Consider the following 19,720-nt stretch of genomic DNA (forward strand, 5'->3'; position numbering starts at 1 on the left):
CAAATCAATGACTGTCTTATAATAAAACTATAAAGACAAGAATTTTGGTGTCAATAATTACTGCTTTTTATAAAGGTTTGTTTCTTGTTAAAGAAAGATAGCGTTTAACTTTTCGTGACAAATCGCTAACTTGTTTCCACTTGCAAAATTATTATTTTTTAAATTGAATTTAAATATAAATTATAAACAATAAAACATTAAAAAAATATATGAAATTGATTTGTCAGTTATAAATTTACGTGAAGAAGATAAATAAAAAAGACTTTCTTTTTCACGACAATGAATATTTTATTTATACAAAAATCCAAAATATATGATAAAAAGGGGAAAATATAATTGCTTGAAGACAATCCCTTCCTGTTAAGTCACATTCATGGGTTTTATTGCACGTAAAACAACACAACAAATAAATAAAAAGAAAATATAATATGTGTATATACTTTTGATTTGAATAATTGAATATTTACATTTTTATAAACAAATAGAAGTTTAGCAGCTTGGCTTCAATCAAGACCGGATCTTTATCTGTCTTATTGGGTGAAAATGGGAGAGGAATGACTAGGAGATAAATTGATCCGTAAAATGGCTATTTTTGTCAAAATTCCTTTATAAAAACATGCCCAATCAGGTCCGTCATATATAAAAACATGCCCAATCAGGTCCGTCATATCAAAAAAGATCAACGGCTCCTGGATGTTCTCACCATTCTACAGGAGAAGGTTCTAAGTTGACATCCAAGTGGTCATGTGTTTGAGAAAAGAAACCAAAGTGAATTCACAACAGAAGCAGGGATGAACATCTCCCTATCAAATAGATGGAGGCATGCATGCATGTATACATGAATAAATGAGATGAATCCAACCAAGTATATCAAAGTCCAATATGAATGTTATTGTTTCTAATTCTATCAAGAACCCAAAAACATTTAAAGGAACAAAATCAGTTTCTGATTACTATTTACCTGCGTGCGGCCTCTTTGAACGAATGCACCAACGATTAGTGGAAAACTTGCGGTGATGCATAATACTCACTTTCTTTAAACACGGGTCTTAAATCTTCTTTGCACATAAAATCTAACGGGAAAGAAACAAGATGTCCCTTCACGCCTTCTAATCTATCAATCGGATCACTTCCCTTCCCATTTCCATCCTGATATGCTTCCAGCTTCTTTGGAGCTATACCTAGGTCGATCGTATTATGCCCTAGTTTGCCCTTCAATTCACTCATGCATTGCCTCAAAGATGCTCTGTGATTTATTTTCAAGATTCTTGTTGTAATCAATGGAATCTTAGACCATATAAAGGAAGAATGTATCAAAAACTGTACCTGGAATGTATAAGATCATTTGGGATGCAAGAGAAGACATCTTGGTAGATCATGGTGTTTGTCTGTCAATAGCAAATTGTATGAATGAAATTAGATTTATTCCTGATTTTTTTGGCAATTTGGTTTTCGTTTCAATCTCATGTGAAATTTTGATGACCACAACCAAACAAACCAATATATCCCACTAGAAAGTAGGGTCTAGGGTGGAATATATGCCGACCTGTCCTCTATCCCAAAGGATAGAGCGGCTTTTTCCACGAAGACCAATTTCAAGATATTTTCTTACTATAATTAAGGTGCCGTTTGCTAAACGCTTACCCGGTAAGTACTTACCGCGTAATTTTCCTCACCAGATGAACATGGCAAGGGCCAAGAATCTTACCCGGTGAGAGCGATGATAAGAATGGAGAGTCTTACCCGGTAAGTGAGGGTGACGACTCTTACCCGGGTAAGCGCTTACCAGGTAAATTGTTGCATATGATACGTTTTGATGTACTACAATCTTACCCAATAAAATAAATTATAGTGTTAATTCATAATGTTAAGCACTTACCGGGTAAGCATTTAGGTAAACGGCCCCTAAGATTCGAACTTTACCTTTGCGGTTGCTATCCATATGTCTTTGTAGGTAGAATCAATCACCGGATCAGCTATTTTGCTCATCTAGAAAGAGAGAGATATAAGCATAAGAAACTTTTTGGTACCGTCTGAACTAATATCATAGAGAAATAAGCACAACCTCACTACTATGAAGACCAAGGTGCTCAGACCATAGTGAAAGGCGAAGACTCAACGCAAATTTTCCAGCCCTCCAAGGGTTGCCTCCCATATATGATTCAACAACTTCTTTATCTTCAATAAGTACTCCGATCTGCAAATTAAATTTCTTCAAATGAAAGGTGCATTTGTGGGTGGACATGAAGCTTCATCAAATAATAACTGCACCTTGGTTCGTTTCAGGCGATGGAAATAGAAATGGAAATGGGAATGAGTTTCATTCCTCCCAATTTGTTGAGGAATGTTTTATTACTCGGTATCTAATAATGATCCATTCAATTGCATCAAATCAGACACCATTAATGAGTTTCATGTTCATTGCCCACCCCGTTTACCCCTAACCAAGCATCCCCTAATCGTTTTCCGCCCATTCATACATTTATTCAAGCAATATCTTACGCTAAGTAGTAGGCAGATTATTGTCTTAACATAAAAAGGTTGAATGATGAAAAAAAAGGCATCATATGCGTTACTTGGGATATATTCAAAAGTCATAACAATCATAGATGATGCCAAAGGATAAAAATTAAAATGATTGTGGCAAAGGATGCATGAATAACCTCAGAGTCACGTAATCCAAGTAAACTCCTGTCGTTGATATTAGCCGATCCAACCAACGCTGTGTTGTCATCTACTATCATAATCTTGCTATGCACATATACCTGGGTAGAAGATGACATATACATAGACAAAGGAAGGCAAGCAAGAATCAAATCAATGTGTATTTTACAATTCAATTAGATTTTCTATCAACTTCAACTCATTTTTCTGTATAGCAAACTTATTTTCTAGTGAAATGTGGCATAATGCATCGGAAAGGTCATTACAAATATATATATAGAGAGAGACAGGATCAAACGAGAATGGATCCCTTTTGAAAGGACACGAAAACGGGTAAATCACATGCAAGAACACATGTGATTTTACATTAACGGTCAAAAGAAGTGTCTGGGCGACAAGTGGCTGCGTCTTCAGGTCGCCGGGCAAGGTCACCTGAATCACATGTGATTTTAGTGTAAATCACATGTGATTCACCCATTTTTGTGTTCTTTTAAATAGGTACCATTCTCGTTTCCCTCTCTCTCTCTCTCTCTCTATATATATATATATATATATATAAACTAGTGTTTATTCTTCCGCTCTCCCTTGTTATCAAGAGCAGGTCTGATTCTTACAAACAGATTAAAGTTTAAACAGTAGCCACATCGAAACTAATTTCTGCAATTTTATTCAAAGAAACAAACAAACAACTTCCATCGAAATTAATCATCAATGGAAAGAAGAGAGTTGTATCTCATGCATATTTTGGGACAATCAATACAGTGAAGATAGCTTTGGAGTCATCAACTGTATCATTTTTTTACAAAATGCATTAGTGTGGTTATTAATGTATAAAAAATCCGAACTAGTTAATGCAGTTTTCCAGGATTTCACCACTCTATACAGGATGGAATAAAAGGTGCACATCTTTAATGATTTAATTCGTAATTGGCCCTCAAGTTTCTAAAAATTATTGTTTTCCAGCCATTTAAAAATGTTTATTGATAAAGAAGACAAGATCTGAACATGAACTAACAACAACCGACGCCACATTGACACTGGATTTTCTAAGAATACATCACAAGAAAGGTAATATATTATTGATTCCAAGCCATATTATTATGTGATAAGTGATTCTGAAGTGACAACAGAGAGCCAAATAACTCGACTCACTTAGGCAGATTGCATTCAGTTTGGCTAAAGCAAGAAAATAACCTCAAGTAAAATAGTTTAGAGGTAGAGGTTTAAAAAGATACCGGACTCGAGGCCACAAGACCATCTTCAGAAAGTCTACCATAAGCCCGGAGACCATAGAAAGATATGTAGTCATGAACTTTGGGACCAATATGTTGAGAGAGATTGTGCAATATGGAATTGTGTCCTCTTGATATTGTTCGATACTGCCAATGCATAATAGCTCTTACAGATGCTGCACCGCCATCATCTAGTCCACCCTGTAAAACTTGAGTCAGCAAAAACAACAAACGGAAAGCTATTAATATATCTTCTGATAAACGACCAAGCCTAAGCACCTGGAATCCAGGTAATAGAGGTATAACGACGATGACCCTAAAACACTGTTTTTCCTGATGTGCCCGCATAATACGCCTGTACACCGAGTCCAACACTCGATTCCGTATGATCTCATCTCCAGAAAGCCCTGAGATGAAAAATTGGTTCTGGGTACAAATTGTCATGCATAAAAGAGAAAGGTCAGAAATATGAATCCAATATAAGGTACAACAATCTGTGAATGGTGGCAACTATTTTCAGCAAAAGTTGGCATATCCATGGACAAAAATCATATATAAAAAGAAAAAAAAAACACCTTTAAAGATGTTCGTTGTGAATAAGGGACAAGCCTTGGAGCAACCATTAAGGTTACTCCTTTGGGACCAGAAGGTCATGGGCTTAAGTCGCGGAAATATTTTCTTTGCAAAATTCAAGAGATGGACTGCATACAAGGATTCCCTTCAATGAGGAGCCTCGGTGCATCAGGGTGGCCCTTTATATATTCCGAAATCCAGTGGTTTTGAATAATCTAAATAGCTTTCTTTGCAAAACGCAAGGAACAGACTGTAAAGGCTTCCTTCCATGGAGGAGCCTTGGTGCCAGGTGGCCATTTTTATATTTTTGAAGTCCTTATGCGAAAAATATTTTCCCTTTTAAGCTTCACTCCTCCTGTGGTAGAATCCATATACACTCAACACTTTCTACCAGTAGCAAAATGTTCCTGAACTCTTCCCCCCATTTAATATAGTATTACTAAAACTATTAACAAATCTAACAATGTCCCAGATGGATGAGTTATGACATACCTCGATGTAGACAAAGTGTTCTGCTTTCTCAATAAGGGAACAGTAAGCATTGTGAATGCTATCTTCAACTTGACTTGTCCCAGCTGACCACAGACTGACACTCCTTATAATCTATAAATGGAAAATCTCAGTTCCTAAATTATAAGGTGCAACTTAACGGCTGAAAAGTGCCAATCAAGAGAGAGAGAGATAGTAAAAGTTGGCAAAGTAAAAATAGGAAACATAAACTGCAATGCGCCAAACCAAAACATGATTTCCAGAAAATAGAGTTGTCAGATGAACCAAGTACTTGAATATGATCGAAAACCAAGCAAATCAATGAGAAAGTATGCACTACCCAAATTTACTTGAGGTCAAGACATATAGCAGCAAACTAGAAAATATTTTTAATCTACATCACGCATTAAATGCAGCTACCAAAGCCATGTACAAGATATGGCACTGGAGGATTCAGTGACTCCACAATCTTGCAAGAGCTTTTAACAGTATATCATGGAAACTACACTTCTTCAAAGATGTGAGAATTGCATTACAAACAAGGATAGTAGGCAACTTGCATGATGTCAAAGCATGTGCGGTTGTCCACCAATAACGAGCTTGACTGCTACAGAAATGTCACCACAGATTGAGCCAAGTACATGTAGCAACATGAAGATTTGATATTCACCATCCAAATCCTGATTATCAAAAACCTTAAAACCATACTTGTCCCCATTAATAGATGTATTCATGATGAGGTTCAAATACATACATCAGTCCAAGTAGTGAAAGTAATGTCCTCAATTACCAGGCTAGAAGTGGAGTCAAGCCAAGTTTACTTTCATGGAAGATAATTCTTGAAATTGGCCCACTGCTTAACTAGCTGCTTAATTTATAGACGATAGAACTGTTAAATATGACTCTTAAATCAGCCACTTTTCGGTGTAAGCGCATTCATGAATTGAGCTCTAGTCACATGTATAAGTACCCAGTCCAGGGGAGATCTTATGATACAAGTTCTGCTACTTGAAGATGCAAGTTGCCAAGAACAAGTTGCATGTGGCTGATGAATGAACCGTGTGACTGACACAAGCAACTTAAAGTCACATGTTTAATTAGAATGAAGGGCCTGACTGGTTTTATTGCGTTTTATAGGTTTCTTTGTTGGTTATCTTCTTCATATACATACACAAAACTTCCCTAAAACCCATTAAGGCTCCTGTAATTCCAGCTCTATTCCTCCTCGGATTTGCATCTTAACCTCTTCATTTATTAGTGGATTTCTCGCCTCCTCCATCAGTGGTCTTCTCCTGTTTTGGGGTTCCACGTAAATCTAGGTATTGTCTCATATCTGGATTGCTTTATTTCATTGCTCCAAGTTTATTACTTTATGATTCACCCTGATTGATTGATTGAGGATCAGATTTATCTTCCGCATTAAGAACCATATGAGCATTCAAGCGTGTTGATCATTGGAAAGTTGACTTTTATGCCTAGTTTGACTTTGGTTGAACATTGATTTGGGATTTGAAGTTAACTCACATTGGATTAATATCTACAACAAAAACTTTGAGTAAACATGGGAAGACCCTCAAAATAAGTTCATTGGTACAAGTTTTTCAGAATTATTCTCTGGTAGTAATAGCCAGGGGAGGCCTCTTAACGACATAGATACTTGGGCTTGTAAGGTTATTTCTGTATGTAACCTTCCCCGCTAGCCTTTCACTACAGTTGCATAGACAACCCAATATGGTATTATTTTTTATTTGCCACATTCTTTATTATTTCTGATATTCCCTCTACCTCATTTCTCGTCCAGTAAGCTACTTGTATTTATACTTACCTGGTATCATGGCATCAATGCCATCACTGTCAGAAAGACCTCCCTCATGTAGAAGTTAGACCTCATCATAAGCACAATGGTCTCCTAAGGATGTGGATGCATTGAAGTAATTCAAGGCTTGTAAGGCATACCACCTCGAAGTTGCAGTTTACTTCGTTTGGCAGGAAAGGAACATGAGAAATTTTAACAAGACTAGAAAGGTAGAAGTTCTGACCAATGTGATCATCCACACTGTTCAGCTTTGATTAATGAGCTTAAAAGAAAAGCTTTGCAGAAGGGTGGAGAATTTCCCTAAGTTGTCTACAAACAAGTAATGTTTTTCTTGCTGGGGTAGTTTTAGTTACAGGGTTTTGGGTAAATTATGTATAGATTGTGTAGAGAAAGCTGCATAGAAATCCCTCTTGCATGGAGTTGGGATGTTTTGGCCCTCTCCTATTCTCCCCCCCCCCCCCCCCCCCTCCTTTCTCCTTTTACCGTCTAATTCTTATCCTTCCCATCAATCAAAATTTCCAATCACTAAGCCAGCTTTTCCAAGAAAGAAATGCTAGCTCCTCAACAACAATTTCGAATGAACCAATGAATTTACAATTCATTGAGGTCTGTATACAAGAAAAATCCTTTAGCTTACCTAGATCAGAAGTCAAAACGTAGCAAATTGAAGTTTTATGAAGATTCAGACTACAGTATCGATGACCATGAAAAAATTCATATATACAAAAAATTAACTGATGTTATTCTTTCATTACCAAATGAATGCAGGGGAAACAAGCAAGATGAGCACATGGAAGACAAGAACTTCAAGAAAACACCAACAGTATGCAAATAATAACATAAAAACATGGGTGTTGCAAGATTTAAAGCACACCTGACAACGGCATATAGCACGAGGGCCAACCTGTCCTGTTTCATCAGCAGAAACAACTAGGTTACCTCGCTCCTGTGTCTCCCACCATTCTCTATCAGAAGATTTAATGGCAGGGTGCACCACTGTACCCGCGGACCTTGCTTGCTTAAATGTTGAGGTATCTTGCTCATCCACAAATCCTCTCATTGGCATATCCGAACCTAAAGGTTCACTTTTGGATTTTCGGAAATAAAAACGAGTCCTTGGCATCCTGCTTTGCTGACCATGAACATTGTGTGCCTTGCCCAACCCATTCTGTTGTGAAGTATGTCCACTAGAAGCATCCAGTCCATCAGCTTCTTGAGGGATTAGCAATGGGATGTCTTGGAAAGATGATAGAGAGCAATAAGAATCCTGTCTATTGATTGCTTTGGTTACGTCCAGGACTTCGGTATTTCCATCTTCTTGTTCTCTGCTGGTACCCATGTAATGTGGGATAACCATGTGCTGTTGAGGCATAAGTAGTGGTATTGTTTGCTCATTGGGAGCTTTATTTCTCTGAAAGAAATATAACCAAATCAAATCACAAGAATAATAAGAATGAGCGTAAATGTCACCTTTGAGGAAAAAGCAGAAACCTTTGCATAATTCCAACGCTGAACGAAGTGTCGAGCAATATCACGACATGGTGGTCCCCATAAGGCACAATGGACATCATGCCACGGCATACGAGGATATTTTTCACGATTCAGCTCGTCCTTCAAAGTATCTTCCCAAGAATTAGGTTCAGATTCCCTGTAAAATTGGGATCAAACTTTTTGAGGCAACACTCTAGGGGAAAGAGCTTATTCCTGAGGCTAATGGACATAACCAAGTGATTCCATTTATCATGAGATCATGAAAGTTATCTATTCATATTCTTGTCCATGAAGACCACTTCATAAAAGGAGAGTTTCCTTTTCTACACAATGAAAACTTAAAAAAATGACAGGTTGAAGCATGAAGTTCGTGGTATCAGTTCAACCAAAGAAACTAAAGTATCATGATGAAGAAGATGGTCGTATGTAGTAGGAAAAAGAGTATCACAATTGCATATTTGACCTAACAAGTACGATAATTATACCATAACTTCTGAGCTGGCTCATATCAGAATATGGAAAACAAATTACCTTGGGTTATAGTAGTCCTTTCCAGGCCATATCATAGGAGGGCGATCACCCACTTTGTGCTCATATGTATCATAACGACCAAAGCAAAGATCTAGTCCACCAATAAAGCAAACCTCGTTATCAACAATGACCAATTTCTCATGATGGGACCTATATTTTACCATAAGTAAAGTAATCAGTTGAAAAGATCAGCAAGAACATTAGAAAGATATGAATACTGAAAACAAAGTACAATGTAGTGGGGTTGCAATGACACTGCTTACCATAGATAGACACCGCTAGAGAAATGGTCTGGGTAACGTAAAACCTTGACATTCTCATGAATGGCAGCTAGCTTTTTCTTACTATAGAAGCTATTAATTTTGAGCGCAAGAGCAAGCTCTTTGTACATGAGAATATATATCTGCATTAGAAAATTTAACAGTAGAACATGTCATTATTTGCAATCACTGAAATACTTTAAAAGCAAATCCCACATAACAGTTATTGTGCAGAAGGAACTATTGTTTGTCTTTGTTCTTCTTTGTATTTTGTGACACTCGGTAACTAATTAGTTTGATACACATCGTTCAGGATTATAGAATAGAGGAACACTTCTGACAACATATGCAACTCGATAAAAGCTACTAGCATGTAGCCATCCCTCCCTCCCTCCATTCAGTTACTAATCTCTTGTGCTATTGCATTCATTTGTTCATCAACTCCTCTCTTGTGTACAAATATAGTATTCATTATTGTTGGTTGGCATCTAACAAGAAATTGAACATTTTACCATAGGGAATAAGGAGTTGCCAATAAACATAAGGCTTGCACTCATGTCATACACAATTGCATTACATCTACTAATAAGAAACCTCCTTGGTTGATTATCTGTGTTATTAGCAGGGTGAAAATAAATCCTTCTATCAGTTTAGCAAGAAAAAAAAAAGTTTCAGATGGTTGGTAATCCATGGTAGCGAACACTGTACTCGGTCAACAGAAAAGGGATATCATCATAGAGAATATAGAATAAGGATTCAGGAGCAGCCAATTGATCTGGCTTGAAAATCTACAAGAAATTGCCTTGGACTGCTCCTGTAGCAGAAGTGAAAAAAAAATCTTCATGTGATAATTAATTAGATAATATGTTCACATCACAACCATCCGGCCAACCAACTACACCATTTGTCGGAAAATAAATGAATCGTTTGCTCACAAGGTCAAAATAAAATCTTCACTTTAAGATGCAATAAGTCATACCATCACAAGTATATAAAAACGTCCCTGGGTTACGCCCCCAACTGTCATTCACATGCTATTGACAAAATTTACAAGTGAGGGTCTGAGCTCTGAACTATGCAATCCACAGTTTATTAACCTTTGTTAAGTGCAGGTTAGGACACGACTGACTAAAAATGCAAAAGTTATAGAATTTTATTAGCATGGACAATCAACCGCGTTAGCATTAAGGACGATTTAGGAGCAAAATTGCATTGTTCAGACCCTAATTTATAGTTTCATGTACAACTGATCTATCCATGACAGTTAGGGCGTACGCAAGACTACATTCTTAGAGGAAAAAATCCATTTTCCAATTGAAATCATAATACATTTCTTTTTATCTAAATTTTATATAAAAGCCATTATATGTCATTACGCTTACCACATACCTAATATATGAAATAAATAAGAGTTATAAGAGAAGATCACATTGTTGCAATGTTGCTCTTTATTTTGAATCAAAAAATAGAAAACAATTCCTACATACTGTTTAGCAATGTTTAAAAGTAATTAGCTAAATGATTTGGAACAAATTCAGTAAAATCATGTATTCTATCATCATTTAGCTCATCTTATTTGAGTTTAAGGGAGATCTAGAAAGCTAACTATAGGAAAGTAAGTCCTTTATCATGACGAGATAGAGTTGAGGGTAATCCTGAACGTGCTATGCAGATTCATCCTCGGCGAATTGAACATTGCAGTCAGATAAAAGAAGTCATGTGTTCGGAACCAGCCTACCGCTTAGACAAATTTCAAGTTCCATAATTCTCAATGGATGTAATGCAGTTATAACTAAGAAGAACCAGGCCTACCTGAACGCCTTGCTTGGCTTTTGCCTCCAGTAAAGCATCAAGGCGAGTGGTTGCATTGGAATGAAAAGGACGCCGCAAATACAGTTCCGGACACAGCCACCACCCACACATAAATATCTGCATGAAACCCACAATCATCCAAGAGTGTTTTGAACTGATTAATGGTAATCAATCACAGAGAACTAATTTTGATTATGCTAACGAGACAAGAAAAGAACCTCTGATTTTGCCTCTTCCATTGCCAGAGCAATTGCGTCAAAAGCTGCACGGCCGTCAACAAACCACTGAGCCTGACTATCATCATCAGTCAGACCACGAGGTGGAGCAAAAGAGCCAAAACGATGAGGATGACACCAACCCTCAGGAGGCCGAAGCCCAGCATCATTAATTGCAACAACCCAAGTTATGGCTTTAGCTTTAGTCCTACATCTTAATGTTATTCTTCGGTTTCCACTTGATACCTAATGTCATTTTCAAGGTCAAGAAGGATAAGTATCAGTGTGTTTTAAGTGTTGTGTGAAGAAAATTAGTGCAAAAGACAGCATGACGTCCCAATGCGATTAGAAGATCTGAAGATACCAAGTGGAGGTGAGAGAAAATATGAATGGTAAATCCACTAAAAAATTATTACCCAATTTGTTTCTAACAAAGGATGTCAATAGAAAATCCACCAACAACTTGTAAATTGTTCAATCATTACTGTCAATCTTTATAATTTCTAATGGGTTTCAAATCTAGTGCCCTGTAACTACTTCAGTTGAAAAGGAATGTTGCTGTCTCTGTCAATCATTCAGAAGAACTTTTATGCGCAATGCAGTGCCACCAACTCCAATGTTCCTGGAGCTATTAAGTTGAACCATAATAAACTCCAATGAAGTAATTGATCTCAAAAGGTCGCCAAGTTAGTTCCTACATAAATGTAATAAATCCACACCACACAAGGTTATCCAATCACCATGCAGATTCTTTCAGTTAATCTCATATATGGCATTCTAGTCGTAGCTTCATGCAGGTGCTACATACATAAAAAATTTTAACTTAATACTGCTTCATATCCGAATAAAGAAAGAAAGAAGTGGTTATTTCTGTAAGTTCAAGATGAAATTATTAAGACTGCATTACAAAACCAGTACTAAGTTAGAATATCAATATACATGTCTTAAAAAGAAAAAATAAATTCTTTTATGCAGCTAAATTTTGTGCTACGTAACAAAAGCATACTGGGTTATACCCAAACACAGATCACTGGGTCAGTCAGGGTTCTGTTTCTAACAATCTGGGGGTAGTTGAAAACAGAATCTTCATACAAGGAGTCAAGGCCCGTGTCTTCATTTTGCAAAATCATATCTGCCTTTACAAAATGAAGTCTTGACCCACAGAAAGCCTTACCATGCAATGTCAACCTATATGACTTCACAAATTTGTGCACAAGCGGATTGTTTGATGTTCTCGTAGCAATTGATGTGTATCAAACAAAAAATGATTACTTATATACTACCCACCATATAGCAAGGCATGTCTACAAGGCTGACATTATAAGATATAAATTGAAAATAAACATGTCAAAGAAATCAATAAGAACAGACAATTTGGAAAGGAGAGAAGTAACAACTTTTAAATGAATTGCCGACTTACTATGATTCAAGTGACTACAGTACATACATGAACAATGCAACAGTTACCAAGTAGATACATTCCCTGTAGTCAACAGAAATATACTTGATTTTTCTGCTAAATCACCTGCTAATGTATGTTAAAAAGTCCCATTACACTTGCCTCAAATGAATGCCGTAAGGGGTTACGTTCGTTGATTTCATTTGCTAATGACATTCGACCTTCTCCATTCCCATCTTGCGAAGGTAGAACATCAAACACAATAATATCTAATGGCTCCTTGTCAAATGGGTCTTTTAGCAGGGCCAAGAATCCAGGTTTCAGAACAGCCCAAACCTGCAGAAAATTTGGGGACACTGTAAAGACACAGACAGATAATCTCTCAGCATACCCAATTACTTGATAAACTGGTAGAGGAACAGCTACAAATATTCGTAAGCTTAATCCACATTGGCCAACTGCAGTTCAAACGGATAAAGCAGGCAGAGAAAATAACCAGAGAATGGACAGAATAACTATCCCTGGTACGGTATCACCGGCTTTTGGTAGTAATAGCTGGGTTGCAATGCATTATCAAATATAAGTAATTCTTCCGCCACAGTTGCTACCAAGACCCATACAACTCTTTTTCATGCACCATTTAGGTGATCTAATCAAATCATTCTATATTTGATAAAGCTTGTTTAAAATTTGAGTTAGCACCGTACATTTTTTGAAGTTCAACAAAAAAAAATACCTACACTCCTGAAGAGAGTAACAAGCATCACAAAAGTTAAACTACAGAGAAAATATATGAATGAAATTGTTAGGCTTGATTAATCCAAACCTAAGACTGAAAGTGGAACTGGCAATCGCAGCAAACCCTGACTGCCAAACCAGAACGAAGTAGTCCATTTATATCAATTTACTTCAATTCTATTTTTGGGCCGAAGACCACACCATAAGCAAACCTCTACCCCCTTGTAGTGATTTATCATTCAATGAATGATTGAAAAATTATCTACCAAACTGTTTACATAAACTCCATGCCACTTCATGTGACTCAAGAAATCAGAAGACACCATTCACCAAGGACCTCCCTCCCTTCCTCTTTAAATTTTTATTTCTTTGGTTAAAACAATGCAGCCTATGTCTACCCCGGGGAGGCTCCCTTGCCCCCTCTCAAATAGTCAAATGTATTTTGTAAACAATGTTTATCTTTACAGCCTACCTTAATGTGTCCTAGAGATATGGTTACCAAAATAGACTTCTCAATAATCTGCAAACACCACCAAATTTCAAAATCATGGTCTGTGTAAAAGTTAAATTATTACACAATTAGCTCTATGATGATGTGCCAGGCAGAACATTATCCTAACAGTGGGTAATCATTTGTATTAATCCACTTCATAATACATGTGTTTTATATATAAAACGATGTCAAGAAAACCATGGTGTACAACCACTTGGTATCACTCAATCAAGTGATGGTAGCATGGTAGACAAGAAGCCATATATGAATTCATAGACCTAAAGAAGCATTTTACACAAGTGGATAAAGTAAATTAAAATGTAAAGTACTTTTAAACTCGTCATGGTCTAAAAAGGATAATAGTGAGGGCGAAAACATAAAATAATGGAGATAGGGATGAGAAACAATGCACCCACACAACGGATTGGCCATAAGATCATGCTCAGGCACAAAATAAATAACATCTCTCTATGTAACCCGAGGCGTCACTGAAATTGGTAGCACTCCCTCCAATATCTAGCAACTGTCCTCTCGGACTAGGCACACATGGGAGAATTAAAAGAAACGGGAGGAATAAAAGTCACTAACATGGGGAGTCTGGTAAAATATTTTTTTATGGAATGTCTTTGAGTGCACTACGAGATGAACTTTGATAAGTTGAAACTGAATAGAAAATCCAATCACAAGTTGGTTGAGCATGTAGATCTGATGTGCACATAGATCTAAACTACAATACTGCCTCTCAGAAAACTATAATATCAGATGGTTGGATTAGACCATTTATATTTTATGTGAACAGGTTGCACATTCCAAGTTATGAATAGACTTAGATACGATATATAACTACAGGATCTGGGTGCTTTAGTTTTTATGCTGCATAAGAACCAGCAGGTGCAACTGTTCTAATACAACCTCCACAATAAACAGATACCCACATGAGTAGATTAAGAGCAGCCAAAGTATTAACTTCTATATGGGACACTGATACCTGTTGCCAGGTGTCATTACAGCAATTGAGCCATTGACAGGCAGAACATAGCCTACGGTCATCATTGTTTGGGAAATTTGGTAAGTGTTTCACCCATACATATTCTTCTTTATGCTTGGAACCATATTCTGGACAAAAAGATAACTTAGAAGCCTCCAAAAACCTGCAAACCTGCAATCAAGATAGTTCATGTGCATTCATATGAATGATTTTAAGGCAATGCTCAAATCCAGCAAGAAATTTACTCGTGCAATGTATTTACACAAGATATTGACATATATAATAAGATAGATAAAAAAATGCTGGTCAATCAATAACGCATGAGTGTGCTATATTTTTAGAGTACAAGTCAAGAAAACTATGTAACAAGAACTCGAACCAGACCTCTCTGGAATTTGCAATGTCCAGGTTTCCAAGAAAATGATTTAAATAGCCCTGCATTGCTGTCTTGGCTCGGTCTGACATGGAATGTTGCCTTCCAAGTGCTGGGCGTATAATTGGCAGTGCTGCCCTTGATGGAACATCTCTGAACAAAAAACCACCTGTAAGAATTATAATCATTATAGCAAGAAAGGATGAATTAACACTACACTAATCCTGAAAAGTCAAGCTATTCAGCAATCACCTGTTTTTGACACTCTCATCGTTGTTTACCGGTGAGACATCGTCATCAGGTGGTTCATCCAAGTCATCATGCACAACTGAGTGATGATCCATTATTCCTAGGTTTTGAAGCCATTCTTTGACCTTCAAGTGGAAGATCACAGATAAGGTAAATCTAATAGCCAGTTTGCCTCAACTTGAATGCATTTATACGACTTAATAACAATAGAATTATGGTCAAACAAAACTGGTCTAAGAAGAAGACAAACTCACCTGCTCTTGTTTTTCATGAATTTCTTCAATAAAGGCACGTTTCTTCAAAGCAAAGTGTAGATAAAATACATGTGAAGCCTTCTTCACTAGTTGCCACTTGAACTGCCGTCCCATAGTACACACGCAGAGTAAATCAGTAAAAACAGAATTGGAAAATGAATTGCAATCTATGTAAATGGAGGTCATGCTACATCCAATTTCTTTTTTATGTCCCATCTGATTAGTCGACTCGACCCCCATATCATCCGATTGGAATGGGTCCCTATAGAAAACTTGGAATTCAGGGATTTGATTCTGTTTCCACGTTTCAATGACATAGATCAAAATGAGTAATAACGATGAATTGCTGACCTCCAGAAAGAAAGAGAAAACAACTTTCTGAAAGGAATATAGATTCATTCGTGCATGAAAATCGCCATAAACGTAATTACTATCATCATAAAAATAATTGTATAAAATAAGACCTGTTTGTATTGGAAGTCGATAGTGTAAGAAAGGAGGGCGGGGCTGATATCACCGGCATCATGACGAGATACTTGAACGATTGTAGCCTTTGGCAGCTCATCGAAAATTCTACTTGCCTCAGGCGGGTTCTGAAGCGAGAAGAACGAGGACATTCTCGACGGCTCCGATTGCATTTGCAAATACCGAGACCCACTCCCCCCTTCAGGCATTAATTGCTCGTTTGCCATTCTATCACACAGTTGCGATCAAAACAACGAGGAGCATGAAATAGATTATGTTTTGTGTACCGGTTTGTATGTGTCTTTTGTCTGTTTTGGATCAAACACAAAGCATTGAAAAAGTGAGATTGAATTTGATTTCCAAAAGTTAAGGAAGAATTTGTGAGTGATGAGGAAAATTGTCAAAACCTGGAAAGTGATTCTGAATGTGTTCCGGTGGTGTTATGGAGTGGATTTCTGATGGGTCCCGATTCTTCCGTCGGATCGGGTCTGGCTTTTGGGCCATTGTCGACATCACACCGGATCATTTAGTCGAGGCGGCATACCCACGATTTGAACCTTTTTCTTACAGGTTGTTTTTCTATTTAACACGTGTTTTTCGTGTTGGCATAAATTGGACAAGCATTCGTATTACAAGGCTAACCATGCATATTAATATTCCAAGCTTTTTCAATATTTTAAAAAAGTAAAATTATACCACTTAAAACTCTAGAAAAAATATCAACTAAAAAATAAATTGATAATAAACAATATAAAATGAATTAACGAAATAAGGTTGTAATTGGATGCCAAGTGGCGTTCAAGTTCTACGTGGCACAATGTTGGTGAAAGACTGAATGAAAAAAGTCAAACATCTCCGCCCGACACCCGACTCGGATCTGATACGAATGGTCAGAACTGGACGCAACCAAATTTGACTCGCAACTTGAGACTGATCCTCACGCCAACGATTGGAATATCTACTTCAAGATCTCGATTTCCCCTGCACATCCATCGATCGATCGACCGACCACAATCACGGATGGAAATTTCGTTAATCTCTGATACCCTGACGACAATCGCCACGAAATATGGCCATGGATTAGGGCTTTCCAATTTCGTCACGGATCGTACCCACTACGATCAACAGCTTCAAATCTACGCCATAATGGTTCCGATCGACGCCATAGCTCCACCGCTTGTTAAACCTAGAACAGCTCCCAAGAAACTCGCTAGAAAACGTTGTCGTGTCAAGAGAAGCTCCAAAACCGATGGAGATGATGCCTATGTCGATGAAGATGGAGGGGGCTTCTTCGACGGTGGCGATGGTCCGTTTGGTGGCGGCGGCGGTGGTGCTGGAGGTAGTGGTGATAATTTCGATGGGCTTAACTGGGACGAATCGTTGCCGGCTTCGCCATCCGATCCGGCCTTTGATTTTGTATATGAAGTGCTTTGCTGGATTGTTTTTTCGAATTGCTTGCACTTTGCCTTCAAGAGGGTGATCAGGATTTTGGCTGATGGAGTTGCTGATCCTGAGAGAAGGAAGGTTCCATTGAGGTTTACTCCAAGCTGGTAATCTCCACTATCTGTCTCACTTGTTCTGAATGAATAACTCATTCTTTTACCAGTATGTCCTTTGGTTCTGATGTAAATGGTGTATATAATTGGCTTCTTCATGTTTAAGATTTCAGTATATTAAATGTTACTTGGCAATGTATATAACAAGAACACAGTTGGGTAGGTTACTTTCATACTTCCAATCTTTGCCTATTCCCAACTAAGTGTCTAAACTATAAAGAAAAACTAACTTGTTACATCGGTTGCCGATCGGTGATGCAAAATGTGAGTTGATTGATGTGGTATTGTGCTTTGCAAAGAATGTTGAAGGCATGTTCTTTGAAAATGTGCATATGCATTATATCATGAGCCATGGGATATAATAAGTTGTGCCAAGTGAAGAACAGGGTGGATGATTTATTTCCTTCTCACAGCTCCCTTTTATTTCCTTAAGGGTTGTTTACTTATAACTTTATGAGCTTAATGGTCTGGACGGCTTATTCGCTTAACGAATAAGAGTTTTTTTTTTACCTCTTAATCGTGAAGCCATTAAGCCAAAATGGCTATATGGAATAAGCCAAAACCCCTCACTTGTCCCCATTAAGCCAACTCAAACAAATTATACTAGAAATGCCCCATAAATAATCCAACCCTTTCTCTTTACCTCCCTCAACCCCCTCAGTCTCCCGTCCTTCAGATTGTCAAATTTATTCAGACAGACAATTTAACCTGTACAAGCTTAGTGAAAAAAAAAAAGAGTAAACATTCCCTTACTCACATGTATTTCAGTACTTTGTCTTCTCTACTTATTGTCTATGTGATTGTCGGATATGTCATCCAAATAGAGTTGACATGTATCTTGATGAACTTCTTTTGCTGAGGTTTCAATACTTTGCTAATGTTTCCTTGTTACGTTATTTTGTTTATTGAGGTTCGTATATATATATATATATATATATATTATGTATGCACGAGTGTTTTTGTATGTATATATCTGCAGGACCAGCTTTCAATATACTTTCTAAATTCTGAACCCATGCACCCTATACCCTCACTCGTTCTTCCTTGCCTGGGGTACAAATTGTTTTACTTTCAGGTACAGATTCCTCCAAGAAAAGTATACTTGTGAGTCTTGACAATGATTACACACAACGCTGAGATAAAACAAAGCCACATACTTAAAAATCGATTTTTACTTGTATCAAAGGGTAGAGGATCCTTAATCTAATAAGCAACTGCAACTCTATATGTCTAGGATATTGTAATAATAAATAATGGTTTGACACACGCAGGTCACGCTTTAAACGGTTAACACTTCCCCTTGTTATGGATACTACCATTTTTGAGTTGTATGCCTGTATATGTGTGTGCATGTATGTGCATGTGTGTGTATCTTGTACAGTTGTATGTTTATATATTTGCAATGAAAAACATAATGAAAATTTCAATAGATGTGAATGTGATGGTTGGGTCTTTTATCATTGCGTTAGATATTTGAGGTTTCGTGCCCATCTACTGAATGATCGATGTGAATCTGTTCTAAGAGTAAGTAGTAACTGAAAATGTAAAAAGTAGATACTCATATTGATGTGTGAGGAGAAAATTAATAGATAAACCTTCTGATTGCATTACGAAAATCCAATCTGTCTTGAATTACATCAATGGGCTCTCCCAATCAAACTTCGATCTCTCATAACCATCTTCTCTCTCTTTCTCTTTATCATCAGCATCAAGTTTTCCACTCAGCTTCTGTCGGATCAAAGATGCATTTAGCCTAGCCCTTTTTGATATTCATGTTCTATTACCGCCATTTTTTCCTATAAAATAAAATGAAAATTGGAACCCTAAAAAGCAACAGTAAACCCCAAGGATTATTATGGTGGATGATAAACTCTGAGCTTTACAATTTATATAATGACAATAGATCATTTTAGAATTGAAAACATCTAAGGATTAAGAGGTACAAACATCCAAGGACTATAACACAAAATTTAATAACTTTAAATAAATACCGACGCTTTTCATTTTGATTTTAAAAAAATTGATAAGTTTTAATTAACATTTATATAGGGCGTTTACGTGTAATATATTGTTGATGTGATATTTCTTATTACTATATTGTACTTTAAAAATTTTAACTTTA

The 19,720-nt window shown here is 37.0% G+C and overlaps 2 protein-coding genes across 3 annotated transcripts; one reads left to right on the plus strand and one right to left on the minus strand.

Moving 5' to 3' along the window:
- Window positions 1-923: 923 nt before the first annotated feature.
- LOC112527202 (phospholipase D zeta 1-like) lies at window positions 924-16,421 on the minus strand. Its single transcript, XM_025137668.1, has 20 exons — window positions 16,042-16,421; window positions 15,578-15,679; window positions 15,327-15,448; window positions 15,086-15,227; window positions 14,702-14,872; window positions 12,645-12,818; window positions 11,087-11,329; window positions 10,869-10,985; window positions 9,060-9,199; window positions 8,797-8,946; window positions 8,266-8,422; window positions 7,649-8,185; window positions 4,962-5,072; window positions 4,176-4,322; window positions 3,900-4,097; window positions 2,664-2,765; window positions 2,066-2,197; window positions 1,924-1,989; window positions 1,327-1,388; window positions 924-1,246 (listed from the first exon to the last, which is right to left on the minus strand). The coding sequence occupies exons 1-20, from the start codon at window positions 16,267-16,269 to the stop codon at window positions 997-999; spliced, it is 3,351 nt and encodes a 1,116-aa protein (XP_024993436.1). The 5' UTR covers window positions 16,270-16,421; the 3' UTR covers window positions 924-996.
- Window positions 16,422-16,963: 542 nt separating this feature from the next.
- LOC112527825 lies at window positions 16,964-18,855 on the plus strand. Of its 2 annotated transcripts, none has more exons than XM_025138647.1 (2): window positions 16,964-17,592; window positions 18,674-18,855. In XM_025138647.1, exons 1-2 carry the CDS (start codon window positions 17,063-17,065, stop codon window positions 18,711-18,713), a joined length of 570 nt encoding a protein of 189 aa, XP_024994415.1. In that variant the 5' UTR covers window positions 16,964-17,062; the 3' UTR covers window positions 18,714-18,855. The 2 variants fall into 2 exon arrangements, with proteins under 2 accessions (XP_024994415.1, XP_024994416.1); XM_025138648.1 differs by lacking the exon at window positions 18,674-18,855 and adding an exon at window positions 18,578-18,648.
- The last annotated feature ends 865 nt before the right edge of the window (window positions 18,856-19,720 follow it).

Source organism: Cynara cardunculus (genome assembly GCF_001531365.2).
Source record: "Cynara cardunculus var. scolymus isolate 2C chromosome LG 15, CcrdV1, whole genome shotgun sequence".
NCBI classification, from domain to species: domain Eukaryota; kingdom Viridiplantae; phylum Streptophyta; class Magnoliopsida; order Asterales; family Asteraceae; genus Cynara; species Cynara cardunculus.

What these genes read in the sequence shown, in the direction of transcription:
- LOC112527202 (XM_025137668.1), bottom strand. Translation starts at nt 16,269, where the DNA reads ATGGCAAACGAGCAATTAATGCCTGAAGGGGGGAGTGGGTCTCGGTAT. An exon ending in TGGAAGAGGCAAAATCAGAG is followed by an intron (nt 10,986 to 11,086) that starts GTTCTTTTCTTG and finishes GGTTTCATGCAG; the next exon opens with ATATTTATGTGTGGGTGGTG. An exon ending in TTGGATTACGTGACTCTGAG is followed by an intron (nt 2,198 to 2,663) that starts GTTATTCATGCA and finishes TTTAATTTGCAG; the next exon opens with ATCGGAGTACTTATTGAAGA.
- LOC112527825 (XM_025138647.1), top strand. Translation starts at nt 17,063, where the DNA reads ATGGAAATTTCGTTAATCTCTGATACCCTGACGACAATCGCCACGAAA. An exon ending in TTGAGGTTTACTCCAAGCTG is followed by an intron (nt 17,593 to 18,673) that starts GTAATCTCCACT and finishes TTTTACTTTCAG; the next exon opens with GTACAGATTCCTCCAAGAAA.